General features: G+C 42.4%; 1 protein-coding gene across 1 annotated transcript; it reads right to left on the bottom strand.

Moving 5' to 3' along the window:
* Positions 1-354: 354 nt before the first annotated feature.
* AKR1A1 (aldo-keto reductase family 1 member A1) lies at positions 355-21836 on the bottom strand. Its single transcript, XM_058809062.1, has 10 exons — positions 21801-21836; positions 21316-21433; positions 18986-19081; positions 12617-12736; positions 10776-10927; positions 8647-8842; positions 7864-8063; positions 6764-6836; positions 5748-5834; positions 355-2227 (listed from the first exon to the last, which is right to left on the bottom strand). The coding sequence occupies exons 3-10, from the start codon at positions 19073-19075 to the stop codon at positions 2162-2164; spliced, it is 984 nt and encodes a 327-aa protein (XP_058665045.1). The 5' UTR covers positions 19076-19081; positions 21316-21433; positions 21801-21836; the 3' UTR covers positions 355-2161.
* Between the last annotated feature and the right edge of the window lie 263 nt (positions 21837-22099).

Raw genomic sequence — 22099 nt, 5'->3', positions numbered from 1 at the left:
GGCCCAGGCGAACAGACCCCGGGTGTCTGCCCAGCTAACGCAGATGCTCGGCTCTCCCCTGAGACATGAGCACACGAGCAGGCAGGGCTGACATGGCCTCTGCCCTGTCACAACACAGCCCACCACCGAGACCTCCAGGCTCTGCTATTTCAAGGTAAAAGTTCTCCAGCTTCAACCCTGCTTTGTCCCTCCCTGCAGGAACAGAGCTGGGAAGTGTGGGGTTCACAGAGTTACAGAACTCACGTGCTTTTCTTGGGAATTCTCCCAGCCCAATTAGGTACTCTTGCTCAGAGAAATAACTGGAGAAAGTTAATTGGGGCCTTGATATGAGGGAGGGAAGAAGTCTCAAAGTCATACAATGAGTACAGAATTTATTTAAACAAGCAAATATGCAAGTGAAACAAGCAAGAAAAACCACTGTCCTTGGCAAGATGACTGCAGTCTGCAGAGTGCCTTCAAAGTACAATTGCTTACCTAATGATTGCTACAAGAACCGTATTCAAAGTCACCATGTTTGAGTGGAACAATTAAAGAAACCAACAAGAATTTAATTTTCCTTAGGATAAAATGTCCAGTCTGGTAAAGAATCCTAAATTAGGTGGCTTCCTGCACTGAGGCAAATTCATCAGGAATTAGGAAACATTTTACAAAGGACCAGCAGTTCCTGAAATTTTGCCTGCGGTTTACAAGGAGTGATAAATGGGTGTCACTCTTTTTTTTTTTCAGTTCAGCTACACACTGTGAGGCCCAGGGCAGGAATTACCTGAGAAGGCTTTACACACAAAATGAATGCATAGATCTGCTATAAGCCTATTGCAAATGAGGGTATCCAAATTAAAGTGTCTAATTCTTTAACTTTTGAACTATTTGATACACAATACTATTTTTCTAATTGCTTGCTACTACTATGGGGAAAAATTAATGCTATTTAACAGGTAGAGAAAAATAAAGTGTTGATGTTTCTAAGGCCACAGAAAGTGTCACCACCAGAGCACAGGTAGGTGCTAACACCTCATGCCCTTTGTGCTCAGATGACCAGCAATTCCTTAAGAGACTGACACAAAAGAAAACTGTGCTTAGAATTCCAAGGGTGCATCAGCACTCAGCAAATTAGTCCCTGCCAGGGGAACACAGAGACATGGCCAGTAGGAAAACAGGCACAAAAGGCAAACGACTCACCCCGAGTTACCAGCAGCTCAGTGGTACAGCAGGAGACAGGAGCAGCTCTCCTCAGCATCAACCAAAGACATTTTTTGGCAGCAGCCAAAAATGCAACATTAAAACATTGGGAGCTCTGAAAGGTCTTCAGTCTTATTGTACAATTAGGAACTAATTTTGTGACCTTCCAGAACTCAAAATGGATGTCTTTGGTAAAGAAACACTGGACAGCTTCACGGGAAAAGCAGGATGTTTTTCTGCAAGACTTGATGAAAAGTTCTTGTGGTTTTTGTGATAGGATCAGAGCTGCTGTCAGAGCTGAAACTCAGCACTGTGACAAGCAAGAGAGAGAACTGCCCTGAAGGCCTGCTCCAGGGTCTGCTTTTATTCTGCTCAAATCTACAGGCAAATTAAAAGAAAGGGAAAATTGACAACTCTAGGTCCCAAAAGTACTATGAAGTGGATAAAAGCACTGGGCATGGCTGATTACTTGGTTTTAATGAATGGTTTATGGACATAGTGCAATTGTAGCACCTTTCACTTTATTCCCTCTGTAAAAAATTATTAATAAAGATATCAAAGTTGATGGCTGAGCAATTCTTAAGCCTTAAAAAACTTTCACACCTTCACCCTTTTTTTCCCTCATCATGGTAGTAACTGAAGTTTTCAACACCGTTTCACAGTAGGAACCAAAGTAATGCCCTTGTCTGATAACGATGTGTTTGGAACTTGACTTAGACTCCTTCACTCTTTATCTAATCTCCGAAAGATCTGATGCCTCCAGGAGCCAGCCAGCAGTCATTGTGATAAATCCACAAACTTTGGAACAGAAGCTACAGGATCTCCAGGCAGGAGGTGGATTAGAAGTAGTACATTGTAGGAAAACCCCCTTGGGAAGGAAGGTTTAATTTGGACAGTGGCAACTGTCAAAAAATCGTGGCAACAATTACTCTGTGGAAAGGCAATTACTGGAGCATTACTTTAACACCTTGTTTTCCAGTAGTTAATAGGGGTCATTGAAGGGGTAGTGGGGGTGTCCAGCATCTCTGGCTACAAGCTTTCCATCCACCTGTGAAATGAACAAGACAGACTCAAGTCAGAAAGATACAATCCAATCTTACAGTTTCAAGTTCTCCATGATTTAGATTTCTAAAACTTTGTATCCCAGAAATCTGGGTCCTGTTAGCTTTTCTTGAAAGAAAAGACACTTCTGTAGCCTAGAGCAAGAGTCTCTCACTGCAGAGACTTGAAGAATTAGACTAAGGGTACTTAAAAGCCTTGTGCCTTGTAGGTGTTACTAAGTGCTGTAACATGCACATTTCAAACACTTTATTGGAGTTGGAGCCTTTGTCCATGTTTCCATGATAGAGAAATGCTGGGCTGCCAATTTTAGAGATCAAGATGAAACACATTGAGAGGCTTGTTCAGGGCCATTTACTGAGGCATTAAAAGTGTCACCGAACTCCTTTTAGGAACGTTTCCACAGAAGACCAACTTATCCAGCTGTAAAATGGGAGCACTGAAACCAATATTCACAGATAACCAGAGGCTTGGGCTGGCCCAAAATCAGACATGGCCCTGCAGAAGTCTCAGTTCCTACATCCCACTTGCATTTATTTCTGTTGCACCAAGTCCATTGCAACACCCCCAAATTCTGTGTGGCTGAGGTAAAACCTCATCTGTAACTTTTGGGGAAGTCTGGGTGCAGCACTGGCCCACAGCACACACCTCCCCACATGTCAGGCAAGCACCATCCAGCCAAAACTTAAGTTAAACAACTAATGCCTCAGTAAAAGTTATATTAGAGAAATCCTTGATTTTATACATATAAAACGTGATGGTAGTGATCACTCAAAATGCTATGAGCACAGAGGAAATCACAGGGACTTCCAAACCAAGTATCCACTAGCAAGTGTCCCATTAGCTTTGAATACAAAACGTGCCTTTCAAAGGGACTGGAATTCCTGCAATGAGCTGTTTAAATGAAAGGAGTCACCTGGGGGCACTGCAGAGCACAGAACGGAGATGTCACCGTGCAACATTTGACTAACGCTCCGATTAAAATAGACCTGCAATGAGGCTCTCAGCTGAAGGCAATCCTTAAAACAGGACAGAAGTGTCACAGCAGCTTCAGCTTTCCTCAAGTTCTCTTGAAAGCCAACAGCTGCCTCATGTTCCTAGAATTCATATTCTTCACTCTCCCCCCAGTTCTGTCCCCCTGCATATTTGTCCACAAAGAACAGGCAAGAATTCTTGTTCACAGCAGGCCAAGACAGCAGCTGCCAGAAGCAATGTTTCACATCACTGACTCCAGTCTACTCCAGGAATGTGAGAGAAATGGGGGGATAAAATCAGCAATGAACACACCTGCAGGTCAACAGTAGCTAACTTTTAAAAACAGATCATTATGTGCTCACTACATTCCTCCTCTCCGGGCCTGACAATCATTTAAGTTTCACTTATGTATATTCCTTGGCCAATTATGTTTCCAAAGGTTTGGATTTCAGATTGGTGCAAGGTAACTTCCAAACTCTACCCAGATAAGGAACAGTTAAAAGTATAAAGCAACTTTAATTGTCTACATGCAGTGTAATAGCCTCCCCTAAGGCTTTAAACACACACAATGAGGAAGAGAGTGGCACAATTTTAAGAACTTGTGGCTATAGATCAATGAAGCAAAGCCAAGAAGAACTGCCTCATCAGTTATGATAGGAGCTCTCTTGTCACTGTCATATCACACTTTGAAATCCAGACACTAAGATTCATAGCAGAGATAGGCATGAAAGGTTAGACAGGAATTTTAATTCACAGTTGATGAAAATTCTTTCCAATAAGCCCAGAAGGGATGGGCAGGAGACAAAAGGTTCCATTGGAGATCTTAGAGCTACAGAGCTGTGATTTAACTCCACTCATCTTGCTTCTTCCTGTCTCATTATCTGACAATATGGCAATATCTTTGAAGCCCAGCTGCATCACATTCACCCTTCTCAAGCTGGATGGGCTGCCACTTTGAACTGTATTTCATCTCTCCTTTGTGAATCCCTGTGATCTGATCAGGTCTCCCAGGTAACAAAAGCACATGAATTATCCCTGGCTCATTCAAGCCAGGCTTAAAATACATTTTAATGTATTTTGCAGTTTCATTAACAAAACAACTTTGTTTGCAGCATAAGTAGCAAAACACTTGAAAGAAACATATTGTCAGCAGCAGATGTGCTTGTCACTACCCCATTCTCACAGATCAGCAGCTAAGCTGCTTGTTTGGTGTACAGACTCCTGATCCATAAACACAGAGAGAATTTTGGCTGCAGGGATGTGAAGGTTTATATTTATGCACATGTACAGTTAAAAGGATGGCCTTGAGGCTCATGTAAGCATGACAAACAGTGAAAGCTGTAACATGTATCTACCCTTGATATGAGACAATCATTCCCACACATTCACAGCTTCTTTTCTAACTTGGGCTGGTCACTGATATGCTCTCAAGTACTCAAAAAACCCACAATGATAAATCCTGGAGAAAAGCTTTCCCCAAGGAATTCCTACAGCCAGCAGCCACTACTGAAGTATAATTTACAGGCAAAGCACTGAAGAGGCCAGGCTATGCCTGACAGCTCCCAAATTTGCTGAGATTTCCTGTATCTGTACATGTAGTGTATGGCAGAGAAGGGATAAATCACTTCAGATTCATTAGAGCACAACTACAGCAACTTGTTACAGTTGCCATATCCTGGCCAGGGATGCACCAGGGAACAGCAACAGCTTTCTGTTGTAAAGTCAGAAGCAGGACAAGAAGAAATGAGAAACACTATAAAGACAGGAGATAAGAAGGCATTGACTTGGCATTTTGCAATGAGGGAAAAGGAACAAGTTTAGTTCCTTTCATGTAATAAAGGAAAGACCAAGGGGACTTCAATGCTTACAATGCAGCAGCTTCTCTAAAAACAAACTGGCATCTGCTAGCACATGAGGTAAGGGTTCATGTGACACAGTGAATTACTGATGGTAAAAGATGCTGCAGCTAATGAAAGAAAGATAGAAGAGCCTAATCCAAACGCCTTACATTGGAGAAAGGTCATTACAACAGATTCTGAAAAGGGGGACGTGCAGCAGAGGGAAGGGGATGAATTCCCTGATGTGACTTCCACCATGGATGTGGAGAAGCAGCAGCACCCTGAGTCTTCACTGATCTTAGAGGTTTATGGTGCAAAGCAGACAGTGACAGCTGGCACAAGGAGTACTTCTGGAGGAATGCCATGGAGCTTAGCCTACTTGGACTTAGAAGAACAAATCAGCAGGAGTTTGGTGAGATTTGAAGATGAGACTCTGACTTAAAGACCCATGGGAATCAGTAATGAGAACTCAAGAGAGAGCCACCCATGTCGAAAACAGAGGACAAAAGTTTTCAACAAGCTGCCTTTTCTGTACCCAGCTTTTGAAAAATTCTTTCATCTTAGATACCCTAAGAAGATGCAGTGTTCTTATGAGTCAGTAGTTCTGATGGAAACCCTAAAGAAAGAAAACTGTAAAAATCCCAAGTGGTGGCCATATGCACATCATGAAAACTATTAGAAACACAAGAAATTTACCGTAATCATTGGCACGATGTAACGCCAGTTTTTATTCAGGTTTCCAATGTGGCTCATCTCCTCTTCTGTGAGGCTGAAGTCAAACACCTGAGAACAAAAGCCAGAGGCTTTACTCAATAACCATAGGTTGCCATCAGTTTGTTTTCTGCTAATAAATGTGAAATTGCAATTAAACTCATAGCAAACACCAAAGCAAAGGCTTAAAGTCTGAGCTGTTCACACACCTTCCAGCTCTAAGCTTACACTGGTACTGCACAGTGCTCTGCCACTAAGGTAGAAAGCAGTTTGTCACACTAAGTGCTGCCTATTCAATAAATATTCTGTTTCCATGTAGATCTAAACCTCGAGCAACTGCAGAATTTATAGGAATTTGTTGAGATTTCTAGCAGCACACTACATGCCAGAATTCGGATTAATGTGTGTAACAGTTACATGAACAACTTTTTACTTAAAAACAAGTATGTAACCAGCCAATCTTTATGAAAAAAGATCCAAGGAGGTGATTCAGAAACATCCCTCAAGATTATTTAAAGTCAGGGTTTCCAAATAATTTCTGAAGTCTCTACTTCAGAGCAGAAGTGAACCACACTCCTTCAGCATCACTAGAATGGCAGTTTGCTGGAGAAGTACTCACCAGTCCTCACTTGCAGGATAGAACAACTATTACTCATAAATAAGAGTCACTGAGCATAGTTGGAAGACTCCCTATTTCAATAAATTTGCGTCTCAAAAAAATTTAAGTACAGATTTTTCATTTAGACCTCCACAAAGTACATTCTTTACCTTCTGATAACAAGACTGTGCATGTGCACGTTGCACACACACACTGAGTTGCTTAAAACACATCCTTTGTTTTGAAAAAGCATCTTTAGCCTCCCTGCCCAGCATGTGCATACATTGATGAACAAGTATGAACCAAGTGCCTCAGCTTGCTGCTCTGCAAGTTGTAGGACAGCACAGCAATTACTCACAGGGAAAGGGCATTTCTGGAACTCCTCTCCTCCATTTCAGCTTACCTGCAGATTCTGCTGAATGCGAGCAGGAGTGACACTCTTGGGAATGACAACCACTTTACGCTGCACTTGCCACCTGCAAGAGGAGGTGAGAGGCTTTGTCTGTGCATGCATCCAAGGACAATAAGTATTTCTTTTGGTTGAGTAATAATCTCTGGCAGCAGAGGTGCCACTTCTGTGAGATAAAAATCTCCACAGGAGTGACACAATATTGTATTAGGACCTGGTGTACCCAAGCTAAAGCAAGACAGTAACAACTGAAATAATCAGAGAGGGGCACGTCTCTGATTAATGAAGCACCCAGGTTTCAATTGCTTTAAGCTAAAAGCCCAAGAAACATTAAGAAAAGCATGCTTAGGCATTTTAAGCAAGTTCTAACCTGACAACCACTCAGAAACTGAATGAAAACCCAGATCCCTAAAGTGCCTGTCTAGTGGCTTGAGCACAAAATCTTGAACACATTCAGCTCTCTGGGTAACATACTACTGCCCAAGACTGTGGTAGTGACACTGATGGATACAAGGCCAGTCAAGAAAAATGAGGATAGAAATCCAATTTTAGTTTACAAGGTGCTGATCACGTTCTGGGTATCACTCAGTCACCTTGTTTTCTAATATCCAGTACCTGGCTATACAAAAACAAAACAGCAAATAGTTCTTCAGTGCAAAGGAGGCAAGTCTTTTCCTCAGCCCCTCTTCCTGGGAGCCCACCTGAGTGCAGCAGCAAGCACTAGAGGCTTCAGGGAACCAGCCAGATGCAAATTCAGTGGGCAGCACTCAGACGTGGTACACTGCTGCCTTAACTGTCCTACTGCTATTTCCCAGCAGAAAAGGCACTGTCCCAGCCGTGGCAACAGTCCATGTGAACTATCTCAGACATGGATCCAGGCCCTGAATGGACCCCTCTGATCTAGCCTACCTGCCCTAAGGCAGGACCAACTCTACCAGTTTTGTAAAACAAGCACCAAGTGGGGTTTGCTTTTGATACTCCCTGTGATTTTAACCCCTTCCTGACACACTTTAAGTAGGTTGCTTCTAGCTTGAATGTTTTGCTTGACTGAAGGCTGGATCCCAAACACCACCTCTCTCACAGTTATTCTGTACCTGAGGACGATCTGTGCAGGTGATTTGCTGTATTTTTCAGCAATTTTTTGGACCCCAGGTTCCTCTAGCAGCACAGGCTCATCCGGGTGTTTCCACATGCGATCTGGAGAGCCAAGGGGACTGTAGGCAGTGACCACCAGCCCTCGCTTCTGGCAGTGAGCAATCAGCTCGTTCTGAGCTAGGTAAGGATGGCATTCCACCTGTTAAAATGACCCACAGTGAGTGGCTACAGAACAGATATCAACATACAATGAAGCAAACAGGAAGTCAAGCACAAAAGAACCAAACATATCACAGAAGTTCATTCCAGATTCCAGAAAACATTATGAGGATAAGGTTTAAGTTAACCTTAGTAACTCAAGTCACTACCAGGAGAAAGCTTATAGGAAACAAAGAACAGATCACCTAAGCTTGGTGCTGGACTTTCCCTTGGTACCAAACAGATCATCCAACAAGCAAGGAATTTTTATGCAGTAGGGATCCAAGTTACTCCCTCACCATCTTTCCTTTTTACAGACTAAATTGTTCCTCACATGGAAGATGAACTCTTCCACAGACCTGTTCATCTAAGCAGGTAAAAATGCCCACAGAACATGGATGTGGGCCTCCTTTCCAATCTGTCTGGGAAGACAGCCTCTGTGTGCCTGCTCCTGCAGAGCTGGCTATATTCTTCCCTGAAAATAAGAAGCTGCACCTCTTGTGCTAAACACACGACATTGGTTAGCAAATTCGTCACTCTTATGGACAAACAGGAAAGGTATTTGTCTCCTTTATCCACCTTACCTGGAGCACAGCTGGCTTCACAGTAGCCACACTTAGCACATCATCGATCTGCCGACTGTTGAAGTTTGACAGCCCAATGGCTTTCACAAGACCTTTCTCCACCAGTTTCTCCATAGCCTTCCAGGTCTCCTTGTAATCAATGTAGTCGTAACGCATTGTGTTATCGGGATTCTTTGGGAAGGGATTGTCCCCTCGTCTGCAGCAACAAAGGTGGAGTGTAAGTACATGCACCCAATTATTTTAGTTCTTCACTCAAAGAAACCTTCCTCACAGTAGTCTTATAAGTTTCTACATAGTTTGAAGGACAGAGTACAAACTGAATGAATCTGTTCCATTCCATTACATGACTTAACCTATAAGCAGTTATTACACAAGACAGTCTTTCCTACATAAAGTTGTTACACAGCACTTTGAAGTACTCACCTATACAGCAATGACTACAGAGAACTGATAAACCACTGTACACAAAGCAGCAGCTCTTGACACACTTTGATCCCCATAAAACAGCTGATTTATGGAGCAGCAACTCAGAGGGCAGCTTGGAGTTGCTACCACAGGGATCTGGGTTTAAGAGCTGTCTAGGAGAAACTGTATTCAAAGGATACTGGCCTTCCCACTCCCTCTGGATTCTGTAGCTGTGTCACTACTCAATACAAGCACAGATTCTCCCAGAAGTCTTAACATGCACATGTTGTTTATAGGTTGGGTGTGTTTCCTTCCAATTAGTCAACACATTAAAAAAAATATATATATCACCATAATCACCACAGGACTCTGCTAGCTCAACAATGAGACTGTTACAGTGCTCTAGCTCAGCAGTGAATGGTGTGAGAAATGGCAGTACATGGGGACAAGGGGAGATGGTTCTTCATGTCACTGGTAAATCTAGAACCAAAAATAACTCTGAAAGCCTTATGAGCTCCCAAGTCAGAAGAGAGTAATTTTCAAGACCTAAAGGCGCTGTGATTTTCATCTGGAAGTCTGTTTTCATTTTTCGGTAAATAACATTCCTTAGCTCAGCCTCCCAATGCAACTGACATTATAAATAAGCATACATTAAAACAGTTACATAGAAATAATGGAAAACTGCAGAGTACACTGTTTCCAATGAGAAAAGAAATGAAACTGCTTTATTACACCATCAGTTTTGTCAACAGTGTCACAGTACAATCTAAATTTAAATATTAGTACTATCTAAACGTACATTATTATTTGTATTACATGCCATTATCAAATAATGTCTGATGGGGCGGATTTTTTCAAGCAATTGAAAAGCAAACCTGTTGCACAACAGAAGGAATTTTTACAAGCTCTTCCTCCAGACCAGTTTTAGTGAAAAACATTTCCTCATTCTGTTATGCTGAGGAATATATTTATACTTTGAGCATCTTGCACCTTATCATTAGTGTATGACATTCAGTTATCATTAGTGTATGAAATTCAGTTCATATGACAAGAAGGAGAAAAAACATTCCCAGATTTGCAGAACAGAGGCCTCTTAAACTGAAAGGGCTTGAGTGAAGACTCCATGCAAACCTTTGGCAAGGATGTTTATTCCCCCTGCCTTTTTGTTGATTGTAGTTGGGTGGGGAAACAACTACTTCCACATCTACAAGGAAATAGAGTATGGAACTGTGCTTCTCATGGGATTGTAGGATAAGTCACTTAACTGGAAAGCTTGCTTGTCTCTTATTTTCTCAAATCATAGAATTACTGCAATTTGTGTCATAAGAAGACAATTCGCTTCCACCTTATACAGATACCACCACAATACTGCATGTGGTTGTCCTCTCCAGTACAGTTAATTACTACAAGTGAAAAGTGTTGTCTTTATGAAGCACTTCATTCACATTTTACAGATCAGTAGAACTAAAGCACAAAGCAGTTCTGGTATTTTCTCAAGGTTACCAGGTAGGCCAATGGCAGAACCAAGAACAGCTCCTACACTTCTCCAGTGCCTAGATAAAGACACCACACTGTTTTAAACTTTAAACACCAAAAAACACCTTGCAGGCAACATAAACAGGAAGGAATTCACAGCTCAGAAAGAACAGCCTCAGGATATAACATGAGCCACTTATGTAAAACTGGTGTTTCTGCATTCTGTGCCCTCTGCATCTAGGACTTACTCAAAGGCATGAGGCCAGTGCATGAGGTACAGGTCCAGGTAATCCAGTTTCATATCTCCAAGTGTTTTTCTCAGTGCTGGCTCTACATCTTCTGGGTGGTGCTTGGTATTCCAGAGCTTTGATGTTACAAACAGGTCCTCCCTTTTAATAACCTTCAAGAAAGGAAGGAGAACATAATAAAAGGAGCAAGTTCAGAAAGAGAATTGCAACAATTCTCCAATTTGTTTTAAAACAAAGAGAACAACTGAAGTTTTGTGGTTGTTTTTTTTTTTTTTTTTTTTAAAAAGGTAACACATGGAACCTAAAAATGAAACCTTTCAAAAATATACTGGATGAAGAAGTGCCAGAAAAATACACACAGTGGCAAGTCTTAAAGTATATTAAATACTTTAGCAATTAGAAGCCTTGAAAAACAAAAAAATTTCTTTTCACATACTCACTCTTCCAAACCTTCCAATTCAAGGGTTAAAGCAATTACTAAGTGTGATGTGGCCAAAAGAAAGATTACTCAGCTTATTCATATGTAAATTTTCAAATTTCCATTTAACAATTCACATTTTCCAGGCTCAACCAGCTAACTTACTTTACTCATCACATGCTATAAACCAAGACTGCTTCTTGTAGAAAGAGCGTGGGAAAATAATCAGAAGATTCCCCAAACCTCTGCACTGGAGTTCCTAGGCTGTGGAAGGAACACACTAAAACCAGAGAGCTCTACCCTGTGTTGGAAGGGTAAGAGCCAGAAATAAAACAATGGAGAACTGGTAAAAGTATCAAATGCAAAAGAGAGATCATACTGTGCAAAAAGAAGCACAGAATTCCATCAGAAAGGAGGCTTCTCACTGTCTCATGTCTGATAAAACTTCAGTCAAGTCTATTTTGAAGAATTTGGAATTATTAATTCCTTAATTTCTCTCTTCCAACCATTCAATTATTTCTGTGTTTTCACACAAGGATGTTGTTTAAAAGGAAGATATTTAAAAATGCTTTTTAAAAGAATTTTGATTCAAATTCTAGTTCTAAGTGAGCTAGCTAATATGAACTGAACAAAATGCTTCCCATTGTTACCACACCTAACAGGGAGGAATCCCTGGGGAGCTGAAAACAGCCTCTCTCATGCACATAACAAAGAGATTGCCCTAAAGCCAAGGCAAGAGCAGCAGGAAAGCAAGAACATGAAAACTTCCTTTCCATGGGCTGTGAGGCTGTACAGGTTATCCTTTTGGCCCCTTCAGGGAATAAATTTAAGATTCCACCTCAGCTCATGCATAGGAATGCCTGTCACATTGCATTGTACTTAGGCCTCAAACTCTCAGGTGCAGATCTGGAGTCACATTTATGAGCCTTTCACATGTGATCACTCTTTAAAAAAATTAAAATTCACCACATTTACTCACTCGTATTTTATCTATAACAAAAAACCTACAGTTGATATTTTATCAATAAAAAAAAAAAATTTGCTGTGGCTATCCCCCATTGCATGCTAGACTGGAAAGTCAGAGTAACTTTTCATATAAATATTTTACATTATAACTAATGATTCTGGCAACCCAAAGTATCCAAATTGGGATACTTTGTTAGGAGAAAAGGAGCAGGAAGAGGAAAAAAAGACACCACCACAAGCATTTTTTGTAGCTTCTATCCAAATATCCCTGACAATCTTTCTTCCCCATGACAGCCAGGAGGTTCTAAGGAGAGAAAGCCCTCTCTCATGCCCTCTCCTGATAAACAGCAAACAGCTGGGGGAGACCAGCAGGCAAAGCCACAGCTGTGGCCCTCCCAGGGGACAGCTGTAACCGTGGCACGGCACACAGTGGGCAGGGCAGCTCCTGTGCTCTCACCTTGCTGGGCCCCACGCACTCCTGGAAGGCCTCCCCGATCTCGGCCTCGTTGCCGTAGGCGGCTGCGCAGTCGATGTGGCGATAGCCCACGCTGAGGGCGTGCTTCACTGCCTCCCTCACCTGCAAGCACAAACACACTGCCCATGCAGCCACTGAAATGCCATGTGGCACTGGGGAAAAGGTAAAAAATGCTAACAGACCTGGTGAGGAACACCCCCCAGAAAACCACAGATTTGTATGAGGTCATGAGATTCAAACACTCACTCAGGATCGGGAGTCTCTGTGGCATGGTCCTTAGCAGGGAAGAGCAAACTGCTGGCAGTTCCAAGAGGAACAAGAAAATGGATCCTGCACACAGGGCCAGCATGCAAGAATGTACCAGGTAGAACAAATCCCTACTCTTCACTACAGTTGTTACACTTGTCTTAAATAAAAATGAGCTATAAGAAGCGCTTTTCAAATAAGTCATGGCTTAGGAAGACAACTTTTCTGACCAAAGTCACAAATCAACATCAATCAAACTTGGAATATACTTCCTCTTGCCCAGTAAAGAGAGAGTCTGGCTTCTAACTCCAAAATCACCACAGTTTGAGTTTGGTTCAGCCACTCACACTTAATTACCAAGACAATGCTCTTTTATGGAACGTTTTTCTTTCTTGTCTCATAATTGCACAACAGCAAAAGTCATGCTGCTGGGATGCCCCTGATGATGCTCATAACTTTACATTCTGCTTTCAACATTGCTGACAATGAAGGTATTGCCAACAGCAACACAACTCTTGCTCCATATTTTCACACAAAAGCCAGAATGGTTTTTGGAAACCAAGGCACTTTACTTCAAATCTGCTTTTGAAAGCTCTAATGAAGCACAAGCACCAAATGTCTTCACATGTGGGCCTCAGATGTACAGCAAGTCTAGAAACCAGAAGAAAACACAGAATGGCATCTTTGTGAGGACTCCTAAGGAGCTTTTGAAAAAAGACTTTCTATAAATGATTGTGCAAGAATGAAGAATTACTACAGTTGCCAGTGCAATCATCATCTCCCATTAGGCTGATGACCATTTAGTAACATCTATTACATTTAACTTCCAGTGGACAGTTAGCACACATTCTAACATCTGTCCTTCTGAAATACTACAGAAAGAATAATAAACCCCATCTGTACAGTGATTTCTGTACATTGCACCTCACTAACTTGTCTCTCAAGACTGTGGGAGACTGTAAATTACTCTGTATAAGGCTTGATGCAATAGGGCCATAAATGTTAAGTGAGATCACACCTCTCTTGGCATGAGATTATAAAAATATATTGACAAAGGCTAGAGGGCTACTTTGATTCAAAATTTAAAGTTCCAGCATTTTCCAATTTAAAGCTGACAAAATTAGTAATACCAAGCAAAGGTGTTTATAGTCCTGCTTTCAGATGCTACAAAAAGGCAATGGAGAATCAAATGTGAGAGTTCTCTCCTGCTGGTGGATTTGATTTGTTTTTCTTGTCAAGTAGTGCAGTAAAAGCAGACACAGGATATTCTGACTACATTCTTTGGCATTTTGAGAGGAAAACTGGAGTGTAGCTCAGTTTCCTTTAGGCAGGATGACAAAGCACTTCTATTACAGCAGTGAACTCTTCCTTTCTCTAGCAGGATGGTACTTACAGTCCTTGTTTCACCTGACAAAGACATTTCTCAGGTCACTACAAAATCAAGGGCAGGGTAATTCTGAAATCACTTGGGACACAGTAAGGGCTTTTAAGACTCAGTATCTATCCTCCAAAAAGGTGAGGTTTGTGGAGAGGGACAGAAAAAAATGTTCTGTGTCTGGAACCCCTTATTTCCTGTATCAGATTAATACTCTTTTTAATCAAACAGGCACGAGGTTTACCATAAATGAAAGTAGGCACCACTCACAGAAAAACAGAGATAAAGCACTCCAAACATGTCTCTGCAAAGCAATCAACAAGAGGCTGTATTTTTTTATCAGCATGTTTTGAGAAATTTCTAGCACTGAAGAACTGGGACTGATAATTTAAATAAGGTTTGGAGCTGACAAAAATAATCTGTATTTGGGTAAGCTATTCCCAGCCTACTAAGACATTTCAATGTGAACTGAGAGCTCCTGTTCCACACAAAAGGCAAACAATCAAGAGGAAACATGCAAAAACAAAGGCATTTTTGGAGGGGAAAAATAATAACATATAGATGTAAGTTTTAAAAAAGTACTTTTTTTAACAAGAAGGTCTGTATTTTTGAGATTAACTTTAGAGAGGTATATGCATTTCATGGGAGGGGGCAAAGAACAAAAACACAACAGAGGCAGTTGAAGATATGCCTGCGGATATTTGTTGTTGTGAAGTACAAATAGCCAAAGGATCCTTCAAACTTTCCATATATTCTTTAGTTTAGCCTGTCAATACTACTATGAAAGGAGCAATTTGTGAGTTTACTTTGCATTAGGCAAGTTGAGTCACACAAATTACTCAAGTGACTCACCAATCCATCCCCACAAAACTAAAAAGTTAGGTCTTACTAAAAGTACATCTGAATGGATCTTTTGACATCTTCCAGTCTACCATCAAGGCCCTCAGCTGGGCAGAGAAAATCCAGACCACTCCCACACACATTTAACATAGCCCTTCTTGTGACAGACAGTCTATTCCAATGCTTTGAAATCTTTCTCTCAAAGTCTTTTAGACAACTGGCAAAGATTGCTCTGATGCCACATCCCATTCCTCCCAGTGATGAAATTCACAGCTTGCCCTTGTGAGGGCTTTTCCCACATTTGCAAAGTGCACAGCTCCTCTCACAGCTCTCTTGACCACATGCAGGTGCTTCCCCCTTTCATCACAACTCACCTTTCCCAAACCTTGCATCTCTGTTGCTGCTGTCTCATCAGCTGTTTCATGCCTTTCTTGAAATGGTTTGCCCCAAAACAGACACAGGTATTGCAGTTGGAGCCTCGTTCTCCTTCACTTCATAGCAAAGTCCAAGGAACTACACTCCCATTTAAACATCCCAGTAAGGGATTTGGCCTTGTCACCCACCTTCTTTTGAAAATGGATGAACACAGTATCAGTAGCAGATTCAGATACAATCTGTAAGTCCCCATTAATTATAATATTCATTACTAGATTTCCAATTCTTCAATTTGGTTCTCCCAAGGTCAAAAAACTAACAAGCCATCTTTATACTTCCAGGCAACATACAGTTCAAGTGACCCAGGAGCTTCTTGTGCACAACCCCAAGCTATTATGAAGAGATTTCCACTCTTTACAGTTCAATACTACTGGGAAAGAAAAGGCTCTGACCAGCCACCCCTGCTTCCTGCAAAGTTGACACATTTCAGCAGTTATTTTGCTGAGAGGAAGTAGGAAAAAATCAAACAATCACAATCAGTGCACGTGATGTTCAGATGCACTGTGACCAGAACCAAGTGTTGCTATATCACAGTTTCTAAAAATTGCACTAAAATTGGCTGAAAAGGAATTCACACCATGAGATAAATAATGCCAATTTAAAAGGTGGTGTTCCCTAAAATAAAGAGGTTTGCCTCTTATCCTTCAAATGTTGAATATAAGCCCCTTCCTTAACAGCAGTGAATTTTTTTGTGCCTGTAACCAGGATTCTCTGTACTAACAAATTTCAAGAACTAAGCATTCTCCCCCGAAGCTGCAATCCTGTCACAAGACACCCTGTCTGACTGGTTTTCTGAGGTGCACTCTCCTCAGCTTTTCCAAGGTTTCACACAGAAATACCAGCCCTGTGTCTCCCTGTCCCACAGAACCAGCCTCTGCCACTCAGGTTAGGCTGCTCATCAGGTGGGGATCAATCCTCCAGGTTGAAAGCATGGCTCACTTGAGAGAAGAGAACAAAGCATTAAAGGATTACAGCTAGTCCAGCTGTAATATCAAAAAGCACAATACTGATATTCTTGATACTCCTGTCTGAATGGATTTCTCTTTGAACTGATTCATGCTGCCAGCTCATAAACTTCTGTACTGTGCTCCCTTCCATTCAACAGCCCTCCACCATATTCCTATGGAAACATGCAAAACAAATTTCTCTTCTAGCACTTGATCATGTAAAACACAAAACATCCTATTATTTTTATATGGTGTCAATCCTATAAAATCCTTTCAACATGGAATTAGATTCAATTATTTTCCCCTATTAATATCTAGGAAACTGGGACTGCAATTTGGACACCTTTGTACTGGACTGCTAAGATCTGTCTACACGGTCAAGGCTTGTTTACACTCAGGAACAGTAACAGCAGTAATAAAGAAATTACTCAACTTGGCAAGGGAAAGAATTACAATCTGCAAAATATTTACCCAAAATAATTTAAAAGCCATCCATTTCCACACTTACTCCTAATGCAGCACTTGAACAAAAGAGCTGTTGATAAATAGCCTCTACTTGGGAAACAGCTAAAGCAAATTTAATCAATGCTAATTCTTCTGCTTCTCTGGGTTTTTGGCCCCTAGTCTTTAATTCATAACAGCAGTTATTATCCCTGAACTACATCATGTCTTTTAAAGGGTAAATCATCTGGACACTGCCAAATTGCTGCTATGCCCCTGAATTTTCAAAAGTGGTAAGCAGAAATTCATTTATTCCATAGGAATAGCAGCAACTTCTGTAACTCCGGCCCTTTCCACTGCACTTCCTAGATTTTTCCTTCAATACATTCTACAAGGAAGTCTTTGAAGACAGCAGATATTCCAAAGAAGTGACTCCCAGTGACTTCCAAGGAAACCCAGAGAACATGGCTGGATCCTGTGTGGGGTTCACCTGCCAGCGGCACTGCTGATTATGGCAAAATCCAACTGAATTAGGTTTAAATTATGCACAAACAGGATCTGTCCTGGTTCTAAAGCCACGCGTTTCTCAGAACAATTAATTCACAGAATAAACAACACATTAATATTTTGCTTGTTTAGTTTCAGACATTTGCTTTAGACAAAGCATATTTAACTGTTTTGAGTGCACAGAAATTCATCCATTAAGTTTGTGCATGTTAACAAACTTAATTCAGCTGCCATTTGATGTTTTAAGTGGCAAAGCTGCACATTCACCCTTTTCCTCATTTAAGAGGTTGACTGAGCTCTCACACCAACTCAGCTTCCACATTAGTACAGCTATTCCCAACAAATCCACTGTCCTGACAGCTGTTTGGACAGGAAAGCCCACAGTAAAATGGGTCTGAATAGATTTAATTTTCCTAGCTTGTTTCCCACCTTTTCCTCTAGCTGGCACAAGAGAATTGCACATCTTGAGAAGAGTTTTAACTTTCCCTCTCAGTCGTGAGCACAATGTCATCCAACATACTCCAAAAAATATCTTAAAGCTCACACAGGAGTAGCAGTGAGACATCCATTTACTGCACAGACATGCAGTGGTGTGCATAACCCAGAGAAGCTGTGGATGCCCCATCCCTGGAAATGTTTGAGGCCAGGGTGGACTGACCTCTGAGCAACCTGGTCTAGTGGAAGGGTCTCCCTGCCCACAGCAGGGAATTGGAACTAGATGGTCTTTAAGGTCTCTTCCAACCCAAAGCATTCTGTGATTCCACAATTCTTTGCATACCAGCTAGGAATTCCACCAACAGTGGGCATTACCTTTCACAGCAAGTACATACAATTTCTTCCCCAAAAAATGTATAGTTTAACTAAATGAAAGAGATACAAGAAGACAGACAAAGGGGAGAAGCATTACAATAGCAGGCACACCATGGAGCACATAAACATTCCCACAGACTGTTTGTAGTAACACACAGAATTGTTTCCAAGTGTGGTGTTTGCCAATTCAATGCATTCAGAAGCAGAGCGAATGTCTAATGATACATGAGCCTTCTTATTCTGAAAGCAGGCTGACCCAAGCAAGTTCTTTGTTTTCCTGCTAACCATTGGCTGGCAGCTGGAACAGGACTTATTACAAGAACAACTTGAGTTTCTGCCTCCCAAAATAATGCTTTCTGCTGAGTCATCAGCCTAAGCCAGAGGGGTGTCTGGTCAGACTGGCAGCCTGAGGACTTGCCAGTGGAAGAGTCCAGCACCATGTTATAGAAACACCATTCACTGGTCTTCTTCTGGGTTTATGTCCCAGAACTCCACTGCCCAAGGCCAGGGCTAACAAGTCTGAAGGGATCTTCCTTTCTGGAAAGATCTGCTATCTTTGTGTCTTAGGCCTTAGTCAGGCACATACATACATTCAAATACACACATTCATACATTCAACTTCAGTGGACTCAAGACTAGAACAGCTCAAGCAAAGGATCCAGGCCTCAGATCTGGGACCTTCAGAAAAAGTGCACAAACACAAACACACATGCTAGTTGAGAGCACAGTATCCTACTGTTCCCTGCTTACTTGGCCACGGTCACTCTTCCAAGTTCCCAGTCCCACGAGAGGCATCTTCTGCCCAATGTGGAGTGTAACGAAGTCGCATGTTGCAGGCATTTTTGCCTAAAGAGTAAAAAGAACAAAGAGTTTTGCAGCAATTCTTTAAGTTGCAACAATTTACTTTTTCTGCTCACAGCAGCAAAGTTTTTCATCAGCAAAGGAAGGGCTTACAGCATGTCCCAACATCCTCACAATCTATGTTTCTGCTCAAACAGTTAAAAAGAAACTGCATTCAGGATGAGCTCCAAAGCTGGCTAGCTGATTTCAGTTACTTCCCAAGCTCTGCTGCATCCAAAATAATGAACATTATTTGTTTAAAAACAAAAAGCAACAAAAATAACCAAGAGTGGAAGAATGCAATGTTAGTTACATCTGACTGTGTAGGAGGAATGGATGCTTTCAGAGTTCAGCATCCACATAGCATACTATCCCAAAATAGGTCTGCCTTCTCAGTATTGTCTTTTCCTCACATAATTAGGTCCCAGCTGATGGATGTGTTCACACAGAGTTTATGCTTTCAACTTCTTGCTCAGCTTCTCAAGCCACACTTTTGTAGATTTAATAGCAGACACCAGATAGCACACTTGTTTTTCAGAGGGACATACAAGAGCAGTTGGAGTGATCCTGACCTGAAGGCCATTGTATACCAAGGGGCTGGGGATCCCTGTGACAGTTAAGCTGAGTAGGTCCAGGCTCATCTTGTGCTGCACTTCACACCCAGCCTGGTGCTGTGGGATGCACAAGCTGCAGAATAAGCTCAGTAGCAACCTGTAACAGGAGTCTGCATTTTGTACCTGCAATTATGCTACCTATGTGTCCTTGCCTTTATCTAAAAATGCAGGAAGTTCTCCTCCAAGCATCCTTTTGTCTGACAGCAGAAGTGATGAATAGAGGTGTTTTCTTGTAAAAGAATCCCCAGCAGTTCAAATGACCAAAATAGGGTAACCCCTGCTATGGACAGGGTCTGCACACTGTGCTGTGTGAGATCTGCCCAATGCTGCAAAGCTGGGGCTCCCAGCACCTGAACAGATGCACAATTATCAACACTCTCCTCTTTCTTTAAAGGGTTAGCTCTAAAAAACATAATTTGAGATTATACCTTAGAGTCTGAGTGTCTTTCTTGTCAGGATTGTAATGGGCCAACACCTCCTGGTGCAAGGCAATCATTACACTGAACTAACAGCCCTGGATTTTTACTGAGCTAAGTCCAGCTATTGGTGCTGAAGACAATCACTGGTGAACCAAAATGCAGCTGTACATCTGTTTTATTGGGGTAGGAGGTCAGAGAAAACAGGGTGATGGTGCCAACAGTATTCTATTCTGAACTTGCACAGCCATTTTGTAGCCAGCTACATGCAAGTGGGTGCTGTTCACCTGAATTTAGTTGCCTAAATAAAGACATCTTCTTGCATCAAGCAACACAACTAAAAATGCAAGTTTTTTCATTCACTTTGGTCTATAATACAAATAAGATACCAACTGTATGCTTTACACAACCATGTTATGCAATCATCTTAAAGGTAAGAGTTCAGCCCAGAAGACAAGGTACACGTTTAATCGATAACTAGCATCAGCACATTTTTAAGAACCATCTTGCTTCAGGATTGGACATTAACACCACAGAGAGATTTGAACTATAGCCTCTGGAAGAATGGAACACATCAGAATGGCAGACACTGGAAAAAAAATATGTTCATTAGTACTTTCCACTTAGATTCTTCCCTAAAATAGGGAATTCAGGAGAATCACACTTATGATGCTAGCCGTAGTTATTTAGTTCATTAAAAAGCTGAAAACTGCTTCTTAGAAGGACAGAGATAAAAACAAACATAAAAGCAAACTAATTCTGGACAAGTAATATATGGTTATGCCTTAGCATCACCAACCTACTGCCACATTCACATAAAGGGATTAAAGCTCAGAGTAACTCAAGGACAGTGTAAGTCTGGGAGGATGCATCAATAACCACAGTAAAGCAAACTACCCCGGTTCATCAACCCACAGCTACAGCTCATTTTTAACCTAAAGCAACGAGTCTTCAGCAGTAAAGCAACCATAGCTATGCACGCCATTAATACGTATAGATATGCAAACAGGTACATATTAGCAATACTTAAATCGCTGTAACTGAGCAGCTTCTGCCGCACAGATCAGGGGTAACCCCTCCGCATTTTGGCACCCCCGGAGGGAGAGAACGCGCCTCCCTGCCCCTTATCGGGGCGGCGCAGGGCGGGCCCGCCCGGCGCGGGAGGGCCGATACGGCGGCCCCGCAGCCCCCGCAGCGTTCCCGCACTCACCGCCGGTACCGACCGCTGCTGCCGCCGTTACTGAGGCTGCCGCTCCCGCGGCTGCCCGGCCCTTCCGCTTCCGCCGGGAACGCGGCCCGGGCCGCGGGCTGGGGCAGCGCGGGTGCCGCTGTCGGGTTCAAATGTGAAAGTCCATCAGTGGGGGTTTAGCGGCCCTGACCCGCTCCCCGTAACTCATCGGGCCCCCGGCACCGACCCGCTCCTGTTTCTCATCGGGTTTGTCCCGCTGATCTCCCCGGCCCTCCCGGCCCGGTTCCCGTCGGGAAGCTCAGGCAGCCCCAGCCTCGCCGCTCCCGCCGAGCGGTGAAGCGATAAATGCGATGGGCTGCACCACACGGGGGAAAGCGACAAAAGATAACCCTGGCCCATAAATTCGACAAGAAGGGTTTGCATCTGCCCGACTGCTGTTTGTCGCGGCCTCTTGAAGCCTTTTCTACTTGTAGGAAGACCGAATATACCCAGTTTTATTTGCGAACCTAAACAGGAATCCAGGGGAAGTGAAAGGCTGATTGCACTCGCTTTGCTTCAGCTTTTGTGCTCTAAGGTGTATAGAGAAGTCGCGCTTTCCGAGAAGGCTGGGGCTCTGCTCCTTGCAGACGGCCGGGAATTCATTTCCTTGTTTGCTCGGGACCGCAGTGAGATTAAAGCAGGCTGGTTCAGCTGAGTGCTTTCACTGCTGGCCCAGGGACAGCCCTGCTCCTGGGAAGTCAAAGCCTTCCACTGAAACAGACTTTGGCCTGTAATCGAGAATCAACTGTGCACCCAATCTTAAACA

Source organism: Ammospiza caudacuta, chromosome 7, assembly GCF_027887145.1.
Source record: "Ammospiza caudacuta isolate bAmmCau1 chromosome 7, bAmmCau1.pri, whole genome shotgun sequence".
Taxonomy (NCBI): domain Eukaryota; kingdom Metazoa; phylum Chordata; class Aves; order Passeriformes; family Passerellidae; genus Ammospiza; species Ammospiza caudacuta.
Note: the sequence above shows the minus strand (reverse complement) of the source record. Positions and strands in the feature narration are given on the sequence as shown.

Bases quoted from the DNA above. Each gene is read 5' to 3' on its own strand.
- AKR1A1 (XM_058809062.1), bottom strand. From the start codon at position 19,075: ATGCCTGCAACATGCGACTTCGTTACACTCCACATTGGGCAGAAGATG. The intron at 12,737-18,985 runs GTAAGCAGGGAA...TTGTGCTTGCAG, and splicing joins GGAAGAGTGACCGTGGCCAA to GTGAGGGAGGCAGTGAAGCA. The intron at 8,843-10,775 runs GTAAGTCCTAGA...TTGTTGCTGCAG, and splicing joins CACTGGCCTCATGCCTTTGA to ACGAGGGGACAATCCCTTCC.